This window comes from Podarcis gaigeae (genome assembly GCF_964106915.1).
Source record: "Podarcis gaigeae genome assembly, chromosome: 2".
Lineage (NCBI taxonomy): Eukaryota > Metazoa > Chordata > Lepidosauria > Squamata > Lacertidae > Podarcis > Podarcis gaigeae.
Window position 1 is genome coordinate 45,402,412 of NC_139679.1, and position 23,527 is coordinate 45,425,938.

A 23,527-nucleotide genomic window follows, 5' to 3' on the forward strand; every position below is an offset into this window, starting at 1 on the left:
GAGGAATGTACCTTGTAGTGGCTGCTTCACCTACTAGTACAAATCTATGCTTGCTTCTTCACTAATTTTACTTGTATTTCTGCGCCCAGGAGAAAACATTTGCAACACTAAGGATGCAATCCTAAGCATACGTAACTGGGAAGTGAGTGCCGTTGAACTGAGTGGGATATACTTCTGAGTAGACATGCACTGCAAGGATACATTTTGGCTCTCGATATCTTGGTCAGAACTCTCCTTAGGTAACTTGACAAAATGGCCACCAACCAGCTGCATGACTGAAAAGTTATGTACAATAGAGTATGGCTTTTGAAATACTAAGATGGCATGCATCCATTTTTTATGTCCTACAACGTTGCTTCATCATAGAAAGGACTTGGCTTCTACTTCAGGGCATATTTTTGGCTTTCTTTTGTCTGCACAGTTGGCAGTCTTAGCTGTTGTTTCTTTAATGAGTTATTTGATACTAAAAGCAGGACATTATCCTTTCCTTCCACTGGAGGGAGACAGACACGTGAATATGTTAAAAGGAAGTACTGTTTAAATGAGCACTCATTTTGCCTTTGGCGGCAGGAGACTGAGCTCAAGTCCAGGAGGCTGGATGCGTAGCATTCCCCATTTGCTCTGTGTTGGCCCAGCACAGTTGTATTTCACTCGCTGTGAAATGGTTGTTTGTTTGTTTGTTTTTAAATAAAAAGGGCTGGCAATTATCTAAACTTACCGTAGGCAGATCTACATTTCAAACCTAGGTCAGGTTTATACTGCTTTAAATGACACGACTTCTCCAGGGAAATCATGGGAATTGTATTTTTATGATTTTGCTGAGAATATTCTTTTTCAGTCTTCCCCAGAATTGCCATTCCAGTGCCTCCGTTGGTGGAAACCCATGGTAAACTGGGTTTATTTAGTGATGTAGCCACACGCTAGCTGGTGACTGTGTCAGCATTTGCACTACACTTGAAGGAATGGATCACATTTTGCCAAGATCTGAAAGCATAAATGTTGGCATTGACACAATTCTGACATAACACTAAGTTCTCGCTTTCTTTCAGGTCATTTCTTCTCCTTCCCCACTAGCTGCTTTTAAACAGGAAAGGGTTATTTTATCACCCAGCATGCCCTATTTTTCCATTGCATTATATGGTCATGTATGTACTTAAGCTCACTCATTTTACCCTTGTACTTTTCCCTGAAAAAGTTGATGGAAAAGTAACATTTAAAAACATAGATATTCACTACACAGAAAGTGGCAATCTCATTCTAATTTTCTTAATCTGATTTCTCAGATAGTTCTAGAAGGGAAATTTAATGAGATTTCCCTTGAGGATTGGCCTTGTTCTAAGTCATGCTGAATATGAACATGGAACAAAATAAGATATCAGCTTGGTTGCAAAGCATCTGTCAACCTAATCCAGAAAAAAAGAACCACATGTGTAGCAACTATACATATACATTGCCCCTGGATGCACACCTGCATGTTCATCTAAGTGTTGCTGAATAGCTGGGTGAATAATTTAATGCACATGAGGCCACCATTTGTTATGGGGTTATGAAGTTACCAGTTGCACTCAACTCCAGTTGCATATGGCCCAAGTCCCTCTCCTCCAAATGCCTGGTCATTGACTCTGTTACTCATATATATATAATATATACACACATCATTACACTGGCTGACTGATGTGCATCATACTCTCTTCTCTTACTTTCTCCCCCAACCCACCAAACCTCTCCCATTTGACCTTTAAGTTCTAAATTGTACAAGTTCAGATAGATTTCCCTCTCCTCTCTCCCAGTGATGGCGGAACTGGAATTTGTAATGGAACTCACTCTCTCTCTAAAGAATCAAGTTGGAGAAGTGAAGGTTGGGTGGCTTATATTTGGTTTGGAAATTACTCTGAAATTCTAAGTAAATGTGGTGAAAGAGGCTAGAATGCTTTCATATGTTCCTCTTCACATACTAGTCCTTGTGTGCCTACTTTTCTCCGTGACCTTCACGTAAGACCATCATTGGAAGAAGCACTCTTTAAAAAAACACTGTGGTGGGGCTACATCGTTAAGCTTGATTTTTTTTTTTCCCCTGAAGAAGAAAAAGACTTCTGGGTGGATGGTAGAAACTAGATCATATCAAAGCAGGACAAGCCCCCAAATCTCACTTTGAACCCTGTTAAAGAACAAGCCATTGTTTGAAGCAACATAAAATGTTGTTTCAAACTCTCATCTCTGGAATGACTGGTCAGTCATAAATTATGCTTCTTGTTAATGCCGCCTCCCCGACTAGTAACTCACCAAAAATTGTTTTTTTAACCTTCCAGCTGGAATGCATTTCATGGCTTACATTTTAGGGTACACAGCTAAAACTGATCTTTATGACTAGGCCAAATGCACTTTCTTTACCATGTGTATGAGAAGGCCAAACCTAAGCCAAGACTGAACATACCATCATCTGCTGCATGTATATAGAGTGGAAGACATACTTTGCTGCTGCATCATGAGAATGGAAGCTTGTTTGCTTGCTTTGACTGCTTTCCATTAGCTTTTCTAAGTTTTCATACAGTCGTACCTTGGTTGTTGAACAGAATCTGTTCCAGAAGTCCATTTGACTTCCAAAAACGTTCAACAACCAAGGCATGGCTTCTGATTGGCTGCAGGAGCTTCCTGCAGCCAATCGGAAGCCCCGTCGGATGTTTGGCTTCCAAAGATTGTTTGCAAACCAGTTGCAAACACTCACTTCTGGGTTTGTGGTGTTTGGGAGCCAAAACATTCAAGTCACATGGCATTCGAGATCCAAGGTACGACTATATTTGCTTTTTCCTTATCCCAACGCTATTCCCAGTTTTGCATCCGTTATCTTGAAATGATTACCATGTCTTGTTGCAAGTAACCGAATGGCATTGCGATCAAACTGAGATGGGACAGACAAAGAAACTTCACATTCTTGCTCATTTCTACAGCTCTTTTATTCTGCCTAAATTCCCTCCCCTCTCTCATGCCTTTTTTGCAAGACAGATGCAGGTGGTGGTCATTTTATATCATCCGGGTGTTGCAAATGCAAGCGGTCAGTCAGCAAAGTTTGAGTTTTACCTTTTGTATATCAGCCACAAGGTTTGATTCCAGAGCTTTGGAAAGAACACTTTTTAACCTACTGTTGGAGTTTGGAAACATCTGTAGAAAGTAAGTGTTCAATCAAACCAGTAAGTTATTATGTAACTGATCTGAGTACCTTCTTGATCCTTCTTCCTAACATAAAGCTGTTTAGATATGGACAGAAGTGTGCATGGAAATTACAAGGACGCTTGGGGGAAGAGTCATAGGTCAGAGGTAGAACAAGTGATTTGCATGCAAGTTCAATCTTTGGCATTTTCAGGTAGGGCTGGGGATGGCAGCACAGACAAAATTTAGCTTGATGGACTAATGGTGACTCTGTATTTGACCACTGAGCTTCTTGGGCTTGCTGATCAGAAGATCACCGGTTCAGATCTAGGTGATGGGGTGAGCTCCCGTTGCTCTGTCCCAGCTTCTGCCAACATAGCAGTTCGAAAGCACACCAGTGCAAGTAGAGAAATAGGTACCGTTGGGGCGGGAAGGTAAACGGTGTTTCCATGCGCTCTGGTTTCTGTCAGTGTTCCATTGTGCCAGAAGCGGTTTAGTCATGCTGGCCACATGACCTGGAAAGCTCTCTGTGGATAAACACCAGCTCCCTTGGCCTGAAAAGCGAGATGAGCGCCACACCCCATAGTCACCTTTGACTCGACTTAACCGTTCAGGGGTCCTTTACCTTTATCCTGAATGTCATTTGGCTGAACTTAGGTGAGCAATTTTATTTACACTGGAACATGAAGCAGACTAACTTCTTGCAGCATTTGTCTGCATGCAAAAGGGTTGTTGTTTTTTAAAAAATCAGGTTAGGCTTAGGGCATCCCCTAGGCCAAAAAGATAAGAGTTGTACATTTTCTCACCAGGAGGCTTGGCATATTTAGGAGAGTTGGCCCAAAGTAGCTACTAACCTTGAAGAATCCTATCCTGTTTCTCTGTGTTGTGAGCTGTGTTGGTAGGACTGCCAGATCTAAATTTCAAAAACAAAGGGACACTGGAAGAGGAATGTCTGGACATACGTTATGACCGATTGGGGCTGTGCTTTTTGGAATTCTGGGTATGTAGAATCCTGGGGAGACCCACTCTGAGGCAATTGAAATGGCACTGTCTAGCCTCATGGATATTATCTGGAGATGTAACAGAATGGCGAGATCCAGCATAAATGCCCTGCAGCAGAGGAAACTCAAGAATTACCTATATTAGAGGGTCTCTGAGGATCACTTGGACTCAAAATGTTATAATCTTTCTCTGAGGTTCCTTCTAGCCAGCTGAATAATTCTCCCCGCCCCCCATGGTCTATTTGTATCTTGGGCAGGCTTTCTGTTGGAAATGGGAATAATCCCACGATGGGGCGAAGGGAATGAGGCCTTCTTCTGTCTTTTGTTGTATCCACTTTTTGGTCCATCTTTTATTTTTTGCTTTTGTTGGGTTCTTCTTCTTTTTTTCTAAACTAGAGCAAACAATTTTATAAAAAAGGACAAAAAAATGTACACTGAAAAGCACTAACAAAGCCTGATTATGTAACCTCTGTGCAGATGCAGCATGGACTTTTCTCTCTTCCCCCTTCCAGGCGCTTTGGGTTGATGCAAGCAGCTACTCCAATATCAGCCCCTCTCCCTCCCTTGCCCCTTGTAAAACCCTCTCAGAGAGGAAAACAGATCCTTTAAAATGAAATAACAAAAGCATCCTCCCCCTTTCCCCCGCCCGCCCCACCCCAGCTCCCTCAGCACCCCCTGCTTTTCACCGTAAAGCCCACCTCTTTGCCCCTGGATAATGCCAGTATTTGTTCTGTGTTATAAGTGCCAAGAAAAATTTTGTGACTCCCTCATCCCTGTGACCTGAGAGTATCAAGAAATTGCACATTAACTACTGTAAAGATTAAAAATAAAAAAAGGAATTCAGAAATGTTAATAATAAAAAAAAGTTTGTAACAGTTGCGTGCCTGACCATTTCATTTGTAAGCTTGATTATTCCCTGGGGAGTTTATCATGGAGCAGCCTTGCTGAAATTAAAAACAGACCGGATTTGCTTAAGGTAGGTATCTAAGCTTTGGAGCATTTCTGTGGATCCATCAGGCTAAGTAACTTCTATTTCCAAATTAAGCAACCCCATTATACAAAACAAATATGACTGAGATTCATGTTTGTGTGATTCATTAAATTTCGTATCTTGCTCTTCAACTCCCCTATACTAGAGTACAGATGGGCAACTGGTTGCCCTCCATATGTTGTTCATTCAGCTTATCAGCATGGCCAATGGTGAAGGCTGATGAGAGTTGTACTCCAGCAACATTGGGAGGGCCACCAGTTCCTCACCTCTGGACTAGACAAAGCATTCCTTAAGCCACAGCATAAATGTTTGCAAAACCGAGCATCATTTGATTAGCATATTTATCTTTTCTTGAGTTCAGCAGAACATGTTGAATTTCTATTACTCTACTGAAAAGACTGGCTCCGATTAAATTGCTGTGCACAGTTCCCTGGGACTAAGCCCCACTGAACACAGATTGAACTACATCAGATTAGCCTGCAAACTGCACAGCAAGACACTCGGGGAGGGAGGACATGATACAAGGGTTGTACTGCTGCAAATGGTAGAGACAAGCGAGAAATTACTCGGTTGCTTGGAATACAATGTGATCACAGCCTTGAGCTTTAGGCAATCAGTTAAGAATCATCTTAAATAATGCCCCCACAATTCAATAAGAGTGACTGAGAGTGCGTTCAAAGTCCATTAGATCCCTAGCTTCAAATAACTTCTGTGGCTGGCCGGCCACAGTTGAAGACAGAATTCTAGACTAGTTAGATCAAAGTAGGGTTCTCTTCTAGTTCAGAGGTGGGGAATTTCTGTTGCTTCATATTTTGTTGGTCTTCAGTGTCCGGCAGTCAGGGATGACAGTGACAATCTGACATCATCGGGATCGCCATTGCTGCTCTTGTTTTCACATTTTGGGGTATGTAAATATCACCACTCCCTTCTCACAGCAACATTCCAGAACCAAAGTTTGCATTAAATAGAAGTATAAAAACTTTTATTTTTTTTCTTGGAAGAACTAAAAAGCTTGTTCTGGTACCTTTTAATAATACTTCACAATAGAAACAGAATGGCTTCTGAGTGCATGTGACAGCAGGGCTGCCTCATAGAAAGGACTGTTCTTCTCCACATCAGGCTACTGAGTTACTTGGGCTTGGCTGAAAGTAGCCTCTTTATATCAGCATAGACAGTGTGTCCTTGGCAGGGATTTAGACCTAAGGGGAGAAGGTTTGTTTACCATATAACTGAAAGGGATTGAGCTGACTGGGTGTCTGGAAACCAGTTTTCTTGAAGTGCTTGGCAGCACCCCAGAAGTATTGGCACCACTTGCAACCTGAAGCACAGCACTGAGGCCTGAGGGATTTGGGTGATGAGATTCTGACATTTTGCTCCCTGTTTCTGTTGGACGGCTGGCCTCACGGTAAGAGAAGGAGCTTTGGGGTGATGTTGCCAGTTCCACGAAGCAAAATCCCTTTCTTGGCACTTAATGCAGTGAGATGGCTTTGGCCTGTTCTCAACTCTGAGCAATTCTGCCCTTTAAAAAGGAAGCGAGGCCTTTGTCCTACCCCGTCTGTTCACAATATCCATCTGCTACTGGCTGAGGTAAAACACAACCGATGGCTTAGTCAATTGTGCTTCTTCAGCAGGCACATTAAATGTGCAGCAATCTTGCGCCCGTTCAGAGGTGGCATGAAGAATAAGAACCTATAATGGCAGCAAAAATAGTCAGCTGGGACCATGTTCTTCCTCTTTGGCTGCTGGAGATGAGGAGAAAAGGCTACTCGGTGGGGGAAAGGAAACTGACACTGCTGCATCTACTTGCAAAATGGGTAACAAACCGCATATGCAATATGGCTTCCACATTTATCAGGCACATCTGTCTGTCTATAATTTCACCTTGGCACACACAAAAGGGGGAGATTTCCTAAGCTCCAGAACCCAGTCCTCCTTTTTCACAATTCTGCAGCCTTAAACAATTAGGAGCAAAGTCTGACTGAAAGGGAGAGCAGCCCATTTGGAAATCCATCATTCCACCTGATTAAATGGACTTGCTTCCTTTTCACCTTTGGAGAAAGCTTCGCACCGATCCCACACAGGATACAAGGCCCCGGTGTTCCACTTGACAGGGATGGGATTGGTTCCATGCCCCCCTTCCCCCATGTCCGTTCTGCCGTTTGATCACAGAGCAAAGATAAGAACCAGCACTACCACCATGACAACGAGCAACAGGCCGATGATGCACCACTGACGCCGTTCTGATGGAGTGCGAGAAGAGAAAATACAGGGGGAAATGGTGTTACCGGTAAATGCAAGAAGGCCAATCCTGTTAAGAACCCACCAGCCCTTCCACCACAGTGAGGGGTCTGACATTGCAAATAAGCAAAAACAGTTAGAAGGGATCCTTTAAGACAGGGATGAGGAACCTGTGGCCCTCCACATCTTGTTGGACTCTGGCTTCCATCAGCTCCAGATAGCATAGCCAATGGTCAGGGATCATAGGAGCCGTAGTACAAGAACATCTGGAAAGCTATGGGTTCTCCAGCCCTGCCTTAAACAGAATTAATTTAAAGCACGTAAGATGCCGCAATTTGAACCATATTCTAACCCTCTGAACCACGTGCCCCATCCCACTGGCCTGCACTCCAAGCATGATGGATACAGGTGCAAGAATCATCCTTGGAAGACCACAAGTAGAAAGAGCTCAAGTGAACATTCGAGGAAATGATGTTGGGTGGTCTGTTCCCAGATTAAAACACCATAGTGTGGAGACCTAATCTATTTTGTTGGATTAATCATTAATCCAGGGGTCAGCAAGGTTTACTGGCCATGGGCGGGACCACCCCCAAGGAGATCGTGTGTGAGCCGGACTGGTGCAGTGCAACACCAGAAATCACATCTGCGCATGTTCATGGTGCCTGAAATCGCTTTGCGCATGCCCAGATGCCAAAAAGCACACCTGCGCAGAAGCTATTTTCAGCATTTGACATGAGCAGACATGATTTCCGGTATCTGTGTGTGTGTGCAGATGCGAATGTCTAGGAACACTTTTTAAATAATAAGAATACAAAGCTTAAAAGGAATGAACTGCAGCTAAAATATTATGTTCATTTTTCACAGGGTCTAGTCTTTCCCCTGCCCACCTCCCTAATCTTATTGAGAGGGTCTCTTCTCCAGTCTTCAGAGAGTAGCTGGAAGTGGGGAGGCAGAAAAGGGTCCTTTCCACACTGCCATTTTAATCTGAAATCTTAGACACAGTACTGCGCCCAGAGCTCAGAAACTGCTAGCACGAATGAAATTCGCGGTCCAAAATGCGCCTAGAACAACGGGAATTTCCAGCACTGGACACAGGTAGCTAACATCTGTAGCACTCTTGGTCAAGAGGTGGGGCAGCATGGAGAGACACTGCAGGCCTGTTTATGCCATACAGTGGAGCTTGAATTCCTGCCTGCCTCACCCATGGAGGAAGGGCTGCAACTTAAGAGATCTGCATGCAGAAGATCTCTGGCTCAGTCCCCAGCCTCTCCAGGTAAGGCTGGGAGTGTCTGGAGAGCTGATGCTAGTTGGCATTCACAATACCAAGCTAGGTAGACAAAGGATCTGACTCGGGAAGCTGCATTCCTGTGTGCAACTGCCTGCTCTTTGTAAGCCAGAAACAAGAGCACTAAATGACACTGTAGTGGCACTCCTGCCAGGAAAAAAATGGTTTTAACCTGCTTTTGCATCTGTTACTCTAGGGACTTGTGCTGAGAGCCAGCAGTAGAAATGGAGATGCAACACTGGCCCAACCAGAATGTTCAGGTTTTTATACCATTACATCATTCTTTTAATTGCCATTCTATTTCACACATATGCACGTACTCCAGATCTCCTGTGATGAATCTGCCTTGCTGAGTCTCAGCAGTGATGCCAAATGCTCCTTTGATTAAGAGAGGAAGGCAGCAAAAACTGCCTCCAAAGTGAATACTAAGCTCAATTGTTCCACCTGCACCACCACCCACCAGCAAACAAATGGGTCAATCTGGCTGTAGAGGAAAGAGGCAGGGGGTGTGCTGGAAGTTTTGGCAAGAGGCAGACGAAAAGGGGCAGAAATTCACAGTTGTGAAACACAGAATACTTTTGTGGAAGCCAGGTTGCCTTTGCCTGTGGTGATGTTTATGGTGATGAAGGCAGGGTGAGGAAGCTAAGGCCTCTCTACCTGGCCACTGGGACTTTTACCAGGCCACATCCCTCTCCTGAGGCCACACCCCTCACTAGTCCTGTCTTGGCTGACTGAATATGTTCCTGGACTCTACTGCTTCTCGCCTGCCTGGATGGTGAGTATGTGTAAAATTATCTGACATTTGCAAAGCTGGAATTAGTCTACTGTACAAAAGGTAAGAATCTGCTGTGGTGCTGCTTCCTGGCTACCCCACTGCGGCTCCAAGCAGATTATCCACAAAGGAAGGCAGCCCTCAGGGTGAGAAACATTCCCCACCACTAAAATAATAACATTTGCTATTCTTTTATGGGAGAAGGCAAGCATCCTGATTCCTAAACCAACACCTTCAGTTACTTGATGCCAAACCCTGAGCAAAATTGATGGGCAAAAGAAAGCAATTACAAGAAGTCTGGGGAATTAGGTTATCGGGGTGCGGAGGAGTAAAATCTCCCTTGTACCAAAGTAGTTCTGGAACAGAGAGCTGTTTCTTACCGCTTGCCATATGGGAGACTCTGGCCATTTTTTTGAGCATGCCATCCATGCGGCTGTGAGTGCTGTCCATCTCGTGGGCAAAGTCTTCCAGCATCCTGAAAGGCCAGCATAGGCATTGTCAATGCAAGTGCCAACTGTCCACAGGGCAACCCTCTCCCAATAAGAGCTTCTGAGTCTTGCCTCCACCCCACAAAAATGTCAGCCAGGAATGCCGGCAGGTTGCAAGCAGTTTTCTTTTAGGGGTATCTTCCCTGCCAAGAGAGTTCAGAATCTACTCATTCAAGCTACACCAGCATTTTCTAGTAATGGGATACACAACTGGGAGCCAGAGGTCCAATCTGTTCCAAGCATAATCCCTGATCCCAATAACCAGCCTTAATAAACACAAGGGTGCTCCCCTCTGCCAAGCCAAGATGCAAGGAAAAGGGTTTCTTAACTTGCTCCCTGGCAGAGTGAACAGCAACAGAGGTTCTGGCCATGTGCTCTCCTTGTGATGCTCACCCAGAAAATGGGGTTGGGCAGTGGAAGTGCACAGCAATGGGAGGGGGGCCCTCTGGCAAAGAAATCCGTTCCTGCTGAAGAAGGGCGGGAGGGAGAGGGTAAAGCACTCTTAGCCCCTATCGGGGGCTCACACAGGTACAGGAGCATCCTGTGCTCATGTCTCTGAAACTCGAGTCCTTCCTGAATCTGGTAGAAATGAGTGGCCACCACAGTTCTAGGTAGACAAAGGTTCTGGATCCTCTTTTCTGATCTAGCAGCGGCCTTGGGACTAGTCTGCTGCCATTTTATCCAGGCCCAACCTGCTAATGGGCCGTCCCCTTTGCTGCTTGCAAGGTTTGTCTAAAGAGCAAGATAGGAGTGTTGCAATACATCAGCACACACGCACACCCCACACTACCTGAACTCACACAGTCTGCTCATCCAGCTCTTCTCCGACCCGACTCGACATGTGCTTCAACACTCGAATGCTGCCAGAGACGAGCTCCAGCTGCTCATCCTGCTCCTCAATGATCAGCTGTCAAGGAGAAAGCGAGAATGCAAGACATCAGCGGGGGAGTCTGTTAGAACTCAAAGCAAAGAGAAACTAAGAGGGTTCCTGCCCACAATACAACAATATGTTGTACAAAGAAGTCTCAGCCTCAACTGGACGCTGGCCTTCAAGGTGAAGGGAAATGAGGACCAAGCTGGAGCAGCAACTCTGGGAGTTAGGCAGCCATACTGTCACTTCTGACGCCCCACATATGACCCATAAATGTCCATCTTTTTGTGTGCATTTAGGCAAATGGGATCAAAACTCATTTCAACAGCAATCTTGAAAAACTGAAACTAGCGAATGCCTTTACAGGTTAATATCCCTTCACAGAAGTCAGCCCTCAGGATCTTGACTGTCACATTAATGTTTTGTCAAAGAATCCAGCACCTGAACAACAAGGTTATGGGGCTCATCTTCATTTAGCAAGAAAAGAAAGGCCTCTGGTACTTGCTCAATAGATGTCCTCCTGAACACACCCAGTCCAAGGAGGACAAATGTTTAATTCTTTATTGACAAAGAATTACAGCTCCTGAGGCGCACTGAACATGCACACACACACACACACACACTTCTGGTGGCTAGGTAGCTGGTGTCTCTCCTCAGGCTTGCACTCCAAGTTGGACTGTTGGACAGGTGGCCAGGCCTAGACCCCAAACTTAAGTACCTTCATCTGATGGTGTGAGCACAAGCAGCCTGTGACTTGTCCTACACTGAAGTTGTCACTGTGCCTGCCTCTTCAAGCTCCTCCTGGTCCTGGGGGACAGTGGGGAAGGGTGTGGAGGGGAGTCTGCTGGCCTCTTCCCTTCAGGCACTGTCTCTCCCTCAGTTTCTGGCTCGTCCTGTCCTTCCACTGTCTTTGACTGCTCAGACCCCTCTCCATCCTCCAGCTCAGGCTCCTGCCTCGCTGAAGGCCCACAACCACATAAACCACTACCCACTTCCCCAAGATCAGCCTCTGGTCCCACCACCGCTTCCGGTCACTCCTCAGAGCCTGGCCAGCCCCCAGTGCCAGATTACCAAATAGGCAGAGTAGGCAGTGGCCTAAGGGCCCCACATCTTTTAGGGGCCCCAAGACAATGGATAAAAATAATATTGATTCTATCTTGAAAGAAAATTACAAAAATGTATTAGGAGATAATTTGCATAGGGGGCCTCCACAGAGTTTAATCTGGCACTGCCAGTCCCTGTGAATATATTGAAATGGCCATTTGGGAGGAGACCAGAGTGGGAAAAGAGGTTTGCTTTGGTTCTGAATAAACATGGAACAATTTGATTTCTAGCCTACTGTAAGTCATCCCAAAGACTGGATAATGTGTTTCCTTATCTTGACTGTCTTAACGATAACCTTTTGATTAACCCATTATTATCCCATTCTCCTGCTGAGAAACAGAGGGCCTTGCCTCCTGCTTGGGTTTGAAACCATACTCACTGTAAGAAGGGGAGGCAGGAAGCATTTATCCTCACCTCCACTCAAGGATATCTGTCACCTGTAGTCTGACAGGGAAGAAAGAAGAAAGCAATTCCAGGGATTGGGACCCTGTGGCCTCCAGACGTTGCTAAACCACAGTGCCCATTGCCCCTGACTGCTGACTATGCTGTCCAGGATGATGGGAGTTGAAGTCCAACAACATTCAGAGGACCACAGGTTCTTCACTCTTGTACGTGACTGAACCCACAGCTGGGGGAGAGGAGAGAGGTACAGGGAACAGGGAGTATACAGATGCTGTGAGCATCTTTTGCACTAGAGCCCAAGATTTCTCTCAATGCAGGTATCAAGCTAGAGGACACGGTTAGGTCTCTGTAGGAAGGGATGTCAGTGAAAATGATGGACTGGGGTGGCTCACTGTCACTGCTCTTACCTTCTGATGCAACTGCTGCTCTTCCAAAGTATGTGAATTAGCTGTTGACAGTTCCTCTGCATCCAGCATCCCATAGTGTTCCCTGCTCCCCACCAGCAACTGCAGAGGGAGGAAAAGGGGGACACTATCTGAGCAAGCCCAGGATTCTTAGTGCTCCCAGGAGAGCTGAGACAAAACAAGGAAGGAAGGAAGGAAGGAAGGAAGGAAGGAAGGAAGGAAGGAAGGAAGGAAGGGAGGGAGGGAGGGAGGGAGGGAGGGAGGGAGGGAAGGAGGGACGGTGAGCTGGGTAGAAGAATCTGAGGATTAAGTGGAACTCAGGGCCTAGGAAGAGCCTTTCTCTGGTAAGGAGATCAGGAACCTTTTTCACTGCATTCCAGAATTAAATGGCTCTTAAAAGATGTGGGGTTGAGATCAGAAGCAATATTATGGATGATGCTCTCAGGTGGTTCTACTCCCTTAAGGGGGAATCAACAAGTGCATTTCATAAGAGCTCTGGACTATAATCCACACTCCAAGGATACTGACAGTGAGACAAAGGATGTTTCACTTTAAAAAGAGAGAGAGACCATTCATCCAGGCAATTTGTGCCTTGCAGAAGAAAGCTGACCTTACCCTTGGTTAGATGACCAGCTCCATTTCCTTTGTGGCAAAGAAGCTCTAGACCAGCCTTCTCCAACCTGGTGCCCTTCATATGTTCTGGACTACAATTCCCATCAACCCCTGCCCACTTAGTGAGTGGGAGACTCTGGAGGTACCAGGATGGGGGATGCTACCGGGGATAAAGAGCTACCCTAGCCATTGCCAATTATAATTCTTTCCCTCACAGGGAATAAATTTCCAGCAAAACACTGAGGTGTGGTGAGGGTGGAAAAATGTGCTTACCTCTCTGTTTTTCCTCTCCGCAAAGGCCTGTGCTGCCGGACTGGATATGTGATCTCGCATTTCCTTTAGTCAAGAAAAGGAAGCAGTAAGAGAATATAATCAGATGAGACCATGGCCTTTAAGAGTACACTAATAATAACAACAATAAGGGTGGGTTTTTGCAGAGGCACACAGTCTTGTCTTGTAACCCATCCTAAGTCATAGGGTCCAAGGTAAATGGATAATTCATAGGGTCCAAGGGATATGGAAATAAATAAGATCACATGAGTTGACATCCTTGTAGATCACCGATGCGTCAAAATATTGGATATAAAATGCAGTACTGTCCCAGCTTCAGCTACAAGTGTGGTATGGTGTTTAGAGTATGGAATTAGATCCTTCTTTTTTTAATAATAATTTTAAAAATACCCTCTCTCTCTCTCAGAATAAAGCACCCCAGCCACACACTTTTGTTAACACTTCCAAATCATCGCTCAACATTTCACTTACCGTAGCACACAGATGGAGAAGCTGTGTCCCTCCAGATGTTATTAGACCACAATTACCATCATCCCTGACCACTGACCTTACTGGTGAGGGTTGTTGGGAGTCCAAGAACACAGAGAGCCACAGACTCCCTAACCCTGCAACAGAACTATTCCTGTTCCATATAATAAGCGTTTTATGCTGCACAGGCCAAAATGCTGCAGGAGTGACAAGGCATACATTCGACTCACCCTGACTGATTCCCGCATCTCTGTGACAAAAGTGCGCCGGGTGGCAACCTCAGAGGGCTCAATTTTGAACTTGCGCGGGTTTGACTCCACAATGCGTGTTCGTGAGTTAAGTTTGAGTCACCGAGTTAGAAAGCAGACAGAGCTACCTGGTTACAAATATCATGTGGGCCAATGCTGCATTTAACCTACCAGATGCTCTCTGTCTGTAGCAGAAAGCTACCTATTTATTAATTCATTTTATTTAAGAAAGAATTTATATGGCACCCTACATCCGATTTTTCATTTCAGGGCAGTGCGCTACTACACTTTATAGGAAAATATAAAATAATAAGCAGATAGAGAAGAGAAAAGAACATTAAAACTGGGGGGGACGGGACCTTTGGTCCAGAGGCCAAATATGGCCCTCTAGTTCTCTTTGTCTGTATGTCACAATTTTCTGGGTGACATGCGCCAAAAAGGCAACATAGGCCCCAGATAAACCTCTTCAGCTAGGGCATGCCATAAAATTGGGGAATTACTGCTGAGAATGCCTTCTCTCTTGTAACTGAATAAGGGTTTACTCCCCTTCCAGTTCTTGCAAATATCCCTGCAAAGAGCAGGATGGGGGTGGGGGGCTGCTATTGCCTGCTGCTACCAACCTAGCAGCAGACACTGCCTTTAAAAAATGATGCAACATAATTCCCTGGAGAGGCAACCCCCCGCCCCCAGACGCTGTTCCAGCCCCAGCTTCAAAAGGATATATATGGTTTCCTCCAGGTCCTCCAGGTCCCAGTCGATGCTGCGTAGGCTGTTGCGTAGTTCATTAGTAGTCCAGTCAAATTCCTCTTTGCTGATGACCTGCGTCTCCTGCAGCAGCTGACACCAGCGCTGATAGAGCCCACGTGCTGCATTTACGGCTTTCTGAACTTCCCTACAGAACACAAATACAAGAGAGTGGCAGGGATGGGGTGGGCGAGCCAGGACAGAGGACTATTTCTCCTGCCAAAGCCGTGAGACCACCAGACTGAACACAACACCCACCGGCCTTGCGTAGCGACAGCTCTGTTTCTGCAGCTGCAGGCAGGTGACAAGCGTAAGAGGTTTGCCAAACCCCTGGTGGGTTCCCATATATCATCAATTGGGTCCATTCAAGTGGGCAAACCGCAAGCTGTGCAGCTCTGTTCCACCTGACAGGGAGCCTCCCATAAGGCAAAGTTTCCTCCCTCGAAGCAGCTGCATCTCTACACTGAGAGAGGTATTGTTGCATTAAAAACAAAACAGTTCACTTCAGAGGACTGTTCGGAAGGTGAAAATCTGTATGAATAGCTGTCCGGAGAACCACATGGTACTCCAGCCTCCATGTGTCTAGAGATGAGTTACCCTAGAGGAAATTGGGCTTGTAAAAAGCTGTGCCCTGGACCACTGGTGGCAGATAAGATTTGCCTCCTGGCAGAAAGGTTTTACAAAAAATTGGTGGTTCTTCATTCTTTTAGTCCAGTAGTAGCAAACCTCTGTGGAACGTGGGTGGCGCTGTGGGTTAAACCACAGAGCCTAGGACTTGCCGATCAGAAGGTCGGCAGTTCGAATCCCCGCGACGGGGTGAGCTCCCATTACTCGGTCCCTGCTCCTGCCAACCTAGCAGTTCAAAAGCACATCAAAGTGCAAGTAGATAAATAGGTACCACACTGGTGGGAAGGTAAACGGCGTTTCCATGGGCTGCTCTGGTTCGCCAGAAGCGCCTTAGTCATGCTGGCCACATGACCCCGAAGCTGTACGCCGGCTCCCTCGGCCAATAAAGCGAGATGAGCGCCGCAACCCCAGAGTCGGCCACGACTGGACCTAATGGTCAGGGGTCCCTTTACCTTTAATTTAGCAAACCTCTGGCTAAAAGGATGTTCCTGGTCTGGGCTCCCAACTCCCTCCAGTCCCAGTCAGCCTGGCCAATGGTAAGAAATGATGGGAGCCAGAGTCTAACAAGGCTACAGCCCTGTTTTAGATCACAACAGCCTAGCACAAATATATGTGAATATTGCACACATTCAGCAGGTAAATGCATTTTGATGATCCCTCCTGTCCAGCCTTCCCCAACCTAGTGCCCTCCAGATGGTGATGGATTACAACTCCCATCATTCATAACTATTGTCTTTGTTGGCAGGAGCTTATAAGAGCTGCAGTCCCACCAATACCTGGAGAGCACTGGGTCAGGGAAAGTTGGATCTAATGAGAAGCAAGATACCTTCATTAACTCAAGTGGCATCTCATGCACTCCAGGAAACGACAGTCTGACAATTGCACTAGGATACCTAACGGGTCATCTCAAATAAATATATACAAACCTAAAACCTTGAAGTCAGCTCCTTTGATGTGGAGACTAAGAAGAGTGATGTGGAGACTAAGAAGTAAGTGGGTGAGTATCTCATTGTTGGATACTTCATACGGAGGAGTACTTCTGCAACCATGCTTTGAGCACCCCATGGGCACTTCCATTTGGGGGCAGGCTGCTTGAGAGGGGGAGGGTCTCTCAACTCCAGGGAAATTTGGATGTCACTGATCATCTTGACACATTCCAGTCTGGCTTCATGCCTTAATTTGGCACTGAAACAGTTTTGGTCCCCCTAACAAATGTCCTTTGCCAAAAGATAGCCCTGGGGAGCATGATGCTATGAGTTGTCCTAGACCAGGCATAGGCAAACTCGGCCCTCCAGATGTTTTGGGACTACAATGCCCATCATCCCTGACCACTGGCCTGTTAGCTAGGGATGATGGGAGTTGTAGTCCCAAAAACATCTGGAGGGCCGAGTTTGCCTATATGCCTGTCCTAGACCTTCCAGCAGCTTCAGTACAATCAACCTCCAAACTGGGGGTACCACATTCCAGTGGTTCTGTTGCTAGGTGTCTGAATTATTCCAGAAGTTGGTGCTAATGGCGTTTACCCAGTATTGCATTATTCATTTATTTATTTTAAATTAAAAGACAGAAACAAATAGTGGTGTCTGAAAGATGCAAACTTGTAGGTAGCCTACAACTTGCCATCTCTTCCAGCCACTTCTGTTCCATTCCTTCTAATTCTGTACAGTATAGTGGTACCTCGGGTTACATACGCTTCAGGTTACAGACTCCACTAACCCAGAAACAAGTACTTCAGGTTAAGAACTTTGCTTCAGGATGAGAACAGAAATCGTGCTCCGGCGCGGCAGCAGCTGGAGGCCCCATTAGCTAAAGTGGTGCTTCAGGTTAAGAACAGACCTCCGGAACAAATTAAGTACTTAACCCGAGGTACCACTGTACTGGAAAGGCTACTGTGGCAGTGAATGAGATAAGGCACTGTTAAAACTACTGCAATTATAAAGCAGAGGTGTGGCCCTCCTGATACTGCTGGACTACAGCTCCCAGCATCCCTGGGCATTGGCCATGCCGACTGAGGCTGATGGGAGCTGGAGTCTAACAACATCTGCCCAGGGGGGGCAGCATAGGTTTCCCATGTCTGCTATAAAATGGAATGTTCACAGAGGATAAGTGTGGTGAAATGAATAACAGTAGATTTAAAGAGAGAGCAAAGCACAGAACTCTAGATCTCCTTGTTCCCATCTATGAGATCCAGCTGCCAAAACTCAACAGTATTCCTTCAAGCTGGCAAATTATATAGAGTCCCACCATTCACAAGATCAGTAGGACAAAATGAGGAAGGAGATCGAGGGACAAATTGCAACCAAGTATATTCAAGGGTTTTGGGGAATAGTCTGTTAATTATGAAATATGAAGCTGGAAAACACCACTAATTCCCAGTGGTTATTATAACCCCTTGTTATCCTACTCAGCAATTCTTTCAAAGTGCAAGTGTCAAGCAAAATACTTTACAAAAAAACCCCTATTTCTACAAACTAACTTCCTTTTTTAATCCTGTGTGTGTGTAAGTATACTTAGCTACAGAAACTGATTACTTGTCACAGAGACTTACTTTGGGGGCTGTAGCTCGTTCAGACACACGATTCTGCCATCGTGGAAAATTTGTGCGCAGTAATTTTTTAGTAATGTCCACAGTTCCCCAAATATGAGCGGTCCATAAAATTTATGAACTGTGTTGTAGCAAGAACCCTAAATTGAGTCCCAATTTCGAGGCTGAAATGAATCCGCTTTGCTGTGACCCTGTGGCGGCTTTCGTGAGAGTTTGATCCATTAGGGTGGAAAATAAAATAATAATGAAGTAGGGCTGTGCCTTTATTAGGACCGGCTAATAAACGGAGTTTCGACGAAGTTCCTTAGCTGAGGCGGGTTTCTAATCAGAGTTCTCTAGCTTCTCGCCCCCGCCCCGCCTCCACATCCCCGCGTTACCCGACGCTTCCCACGCTCGCAGACCCACGCGGGGCCAGGCTGCCTTGCTGCGGCGCCTATCCTCACCAGGGGCGAGGAAAGACGGAGTTTGCGGCGGCCGTGGGAGTGGCTGCCACTCACCCTTTCACCACGAAGAACGGGTCCTCCAGAGACATTGCTGACCGGTCGAGATGCCTTCAGGAAAAGCCCAGCCGGCCGGAGAGCAGCGTATGGGGGCCAAACCATATAAGTCTATGAGCGAAGCGTCCCAGCCTGTCCGTCCCTCCCTCCTTTCCTGAGCTGAAGCCGCTTAGCAGCCACGTTTACTCCGGGCGCCTCTTTCCTAATAATAGCAGGCCGCCCTCTCTCAACTCAGCCCAACCCGGCGCTCGCTCCCTCCCCCACCCCTTCCCCTGCGAAAGTGGAGCCGGACTTTCCTGGGGAGGAGCCGGGGGAAGGGAGGAGAGCGCTTGGCGAGAGCAATCAGGAATCTCCCCTGGAGCTTCGAGCAGCCTCGCATTTCTTTCTTGGCCTCCTTTCTTTCTTTTCCTCCACCCTCCTCCGCCTCAGCTTCCTGGAGCTGGAAAATGCGTCACTCTTACTAAGAAACGCGGCCCTAAAATAGCGCAGGCCGCACCCCGCCCGGCTTCCTGATTCATTCATTTTCCGCCTGCAAACTGAGCGTTTGAGATCTTGGGCTCCGCTCCTTGGGCGTGGGTTCCAAACCGCAGCTCCTTATCGGTTACACTCTAGCCACTCATTCACACTGTAAGGGCGCCTGCAAAGAGGCTTACAGAGCGGTTTGCAAGTCCCTGCTTGATATGTGTGTGTGTGTGTGTGTTTTCAGTGCTTGCCTGTGGGTGAAGTGCAGATTTTAATTCATGTTGGTGGCGGTTGTTTAAGGGACCAGGAACAGTGCTTAGATTCAAGTCACAATGGAGTGCGCTCCTTTGTACTCCCCGCATTACTCTGTGCAATTTATTTCGGTGTAATAGTTAGCGTGACCAACGCATGCCCAGGCATCGGGCAGGAAAAGAGAGTCCGCGGGGAAGAAAGGTCGCCTGCGGAGACTCGGGCGTGATGCAAGAGTAAGGGAAAACGTGCCAGCTTGTAATACGAGACCAGCTAAAGATAGTCATTGCTGACTTCCCTAGGATGCGGGGCCCGATCTGACGCGTATTTTACTAATAAGTAAATTCCGCTGCATTCATCGGAACTTGCCTCTTGATTAGAGTGTGTATAGGATCGCGATTTTACATATACCGATGTCTACTCAGAAGCAAGTCCCGCTGAGTTCAGTGGAATTTACTCCCAAGTAAGTATGTATGTGTGTAGGACCCTTAGCCATAGTGGATCGTGTACAGATCAATGCGGAGGCTTGGAATATGCTTGGGGATGGGAGCTGTGCGCGCGTGAAGACAATGCGGCGAGGCTGTGGAGGGAACAACGCAGAGCACGTGCAAACGGGTTGCATGCGACCCAGCAAAGATGGTTGTGCATGGACGGACGGCATGTTGAGTTTATGAGAAGAAGGTAATACATTTAGATCACGCGGGAGTTCAGTGATAAGTATTTACAGACCTACGGCCGTGTTATGTGCGAAAAAGAAAACGTATCCAGGCAATATTTGTTTTTAATACAAGCAGTATTTGTTTCTAATGAGGGAGTCTGTCCCTTTAGGTTACATTGCTAAGGCAGGCTTTAGTGGCTTGTGTGCAACTTGTGTATCTAGAGTGCCGTGTTACATCACGTCGCGGCAGTGTGTAAACAGAAGGGGGAGGGGCAAGCGCAGAGCCCTTCTTTGGACAGGCTCCCGGAAACTCAATGGAGTCTCTCGTCTGGTTGCCCATTTATGGACACAGGAAGCAGTCCTGCTACGAGCGTAAGCATATTTTACAACGTTGGTAAACGCAGCCTTGGCTCCGCCCCTGTCGTCATGGTCCAATAATACATGCAAGGAAGCGGTAAGCAGAGAGGCTGGGGTGACCTAAATAGAAGGAGGAGCCTGTTGAGCGAAGGAAGCCCTGGAGAGAGAACCGACGGGGATCCGAGAGAGAGTCCTCGCTCAGTCACCATAGTGATCGGGTTGATCTGGTAAAAATGCGAACAGGCCTCTCTGATTCTGTCACGAATGAGTAAAAGATTTGCTTTTAAAGTGAAAGCCTCTGATACGTGTGCGTGAACGTGACTTAGTAAACTGTGATGCGTGCAAAAAGAGCGCAACATAACCTCTCAGTAGCGTGTGCGCGCACGGCTAGTAACAAAGCCTGGTGAGTATAAGGGAAAATAAGGAGAGCAAGACCCACTGACCATAGCTTGGAATCCTCTTCCTAGTCGAATAGCCGTGGTGGCGACAGCACCATTTCTTGTTTCAGCAATACTGGCAGAGGAGGGAGGCAGCAGATAACAATTCCAGTGACACAAGCTGACAAGGAAGAGAGAAAGAAGCTCCCTCCCCCACACTCTGCTACTTACTGTGGTTGTTGTTCCCGAGGAAGGGACACATGACTAGGACTCAGTATTTCCCCCGGTTGAGCAATGAGAGCTGTAAAGCAGGAAAAACCACCTGCCTGCACCATCTCTCCCACTCATGCTCCTGCAAGATACAGTACTTGCTGGTCAACGGTGGGAACTGCTACTGTCCCAGCAGCAAGCCTGAATTCGTAATATGTTTTGTGTGCAAAACGTCTTGCACATGAAAGCAGCATGTGTCAAAGTATCCAAGAATTCTTGCATGTCCAGCCATGCCAATAAAGGCTCATCATGTATAATGTGTGTCTTGCAGTTGTCAGGCTCAGTTGTCAAGCTGCAGAAGGGATTCTGCCTGCAAAGTTTGGCCTCTGCCTATCTGGGCTATACTTGCTCTTGACAAAGAACATGAAGAATGGAGCTGACCTTTTTATGCTTTGGACTTGTTAAAACGGATGTGAAAAAATTGTCATTCCAAGTAGTGAATCAGCTCCTTGAAGACAAAGCTATGTGCAGTCAGTGCTTACTAATCTGACAACTTCAGCTAAATCTGCATGATGGGGCAAGAGCTTGAGCTTTCAGAAAGTGTATCTTGCTCAACATTTACTTACACCTGCAGTGCCTGTTAACTAGTTTTTGCACTGCTTTGGTTTTGAAGGTCCAGAGGTCTTTTACAATGACTCCCGCACCATATTCTGTTGAGAGTTCGGCAGTCCCATAGGCTTTCTCGGCTTTTGATGAAATATGAGGTTTGCAAGCATCAACTTGCAACCATAGTGCAGTTGAAGATTTTGTGGTTGATTTAGCTAACGAGGCAATTTTGAATAGTTCAGCAAATCAAATTGAAATAATTCATACATATATATGATTGTATTTGCATTAGTAGTAACTCTGCAGAAAAATAAAACAGATTTGCTACAGAATGTGAGTCCTTAACCGTACTATAATGAGCTTCCAAATCTAAGAAATAATTGTCTGGTGATTGTGGTTTGTCAAAGCAAAAATAGGTCAGAGTTCACCTTTCCCCTGGGTATGGCCCAAGTAGAGTAGAACGAGAATGGCATACTTTGGGAATCCAGAGAGGGAACCCAAGGAAGCAAAAAATTAAGAGAATTGCTACCATGAATTCCCCCAGGACATCAATACAATTAAGGCACTTTCATTCTGAACATGCTTACTTGGAAGTATGTTCTGTTGAAATCAGTGCAAATTAACTGCACATACAATGTTTAGGTATCACTTATGAATACTCTGAATTTAGAAAGGCAAAATCAACAGCACATTATGGCCATTTCAGGTTTTTAGTTAATTATGAATGTGGGAAATGCAGTAAGCCATTTAAGGCTACAGTCTTCTGCACTCAGGAGCAAGTTCTGTTAAAATCAGTAGGGATTCCTTGCAAACGATCATGCATGGAACATGTGTCACTCATGGAAAACAGTTGAAGTGGGAAACCATGCTTACTCATTTCCTAGAGCTGTTTCACACACACACACATCTTTATTACTTGAGTATAAAAACAAGCAATGGATGGATTGCGTGTGTGAATGAGCCATCAGAGATCTAACCCAATAGCTAATAAGGCATGTAATTTCAAATGCAAGGCTTTTCAATGGAGTCAGATATTTCATTCATCAAAAGTATAGCATGGGACAATCATGAGATCTACATGTATGTGTGAATCTGGCCTTAGTGAATGGGAAATAAGGAGTGGATCAATAGCCTCCCTCCAAGTCTAATGAAGATATGCAAAAACTTTTGGTTAAGATTAGTCAGGACAGAGCCGATATATGTCTTCTAGCCTCTGCTTGCAGCAATGGCTGGTTGATGCTTTCAGAACCATGGAAATAGATTCTGCTGCAGGCAGAAATAAACAGTATTGGCCTGATTGGACATTCACTGAGCATTTTCTGCAACACTCCTAACTGCACACACTGAACACCTCTTGAGGGTGCCATATTTCACAGAGAGATTTTGTGCACTTGTTATTTCATGGCAGGCCCATGTATGCAGCCCATTAAAGCAGGGCCTGTGGTCCTCCCAAGGTGGTTGCAACTTTCATCATCTCTGGCCTTGCTGACTGAGGCTGATGGGAGCCCGGCAAAGGGATCCAGAGAGCCATGGCTTCCCCACTAGGGAAGGCTGAAGACATTCCACTACCTGTGGTGAAGACGGTCTCTTCCCCACCATGTGCAGAAGCCCACCAGATTTGGAGCTGCACCTTGCTTCAACACTCTTCCGCCACATCTGGGGTCAGTAGTTTCAGGACAGGCTGCGCTCGGCCTGCTTCCTAGTCCTTCAGCATCTTGCTGCTTGAGGCTGATACCTCACAATCCTCCGAAGGGCAGAGCCATCCCTGTCACCTACCCCTGCCTTAAAGGTACGTTCACCAGCTGGATGCTGTATTTGGGCCATGATGGCTTCTGCATGCATGCATGGGCCAGTGTCACACAACTTTCCTATG

At 46.2% G+C, this 23,527-nt stretch overlaps 1 protein-coding gene across 1 annotated transcript; it reads right to left on the reverse strand.

Moving 5' to 3' along the window:
• Window positions 1–6,093: 6,093 nt before the first annotated feature.
• STX10 (syntaxin 10) lies at window positions 6,094–19,212 on the reverse strand. The gene is made up of 8 exons (XM_083718321.1): window positions 18,736–19,212; window positions 15,045–15,214; window positions 14,305–14,399; window positions 13,589–13,651; window positions 12,707–12,805; window positions 10,723–10,829; window positions 9,815–9,909; window positions 6,094–7,379 (listed from the first exon to the last, which is right to left on the reverse strand). The coding sequence occupies exons 1-8, from the start codon at window positions 18,768–18,770 to the stop codon at window positions 7,303–7,305; spliced, it is 741 nt and encodes a 246-aa protein (XP_083574447.1). The 5' UTR covers window positions 18,771–19,212; the 3' UTR covers window positions 6,094–7,302.
• Window positions 19,213–23,527: the final 4,315 nt, after the last annotated feature.

Bases quoted from the DNA above. Each gene is read 5' to 3' on its own strand.
- STX10 (XM_083718321.1), bottom strand. From the start codon at position 18,770: ATGTCTCTGGAGGACCCGTTCTTCGTGGTGAAAGG. The intron at 14,400-15,044 runs ATATCCTTTTGA...ACTCACGAACAC, and splicing joins GGACCTGGAGGAAACCATAT to GCATTGTGGAGTCAAACCCG. The intron at 13,652-14,304 runs GTGAGTCGAATG...TCTTGACTAAAG, and splicing joins AGATGCGGGAATCAGTCAGG to GAAATGCGAGATCACATATC.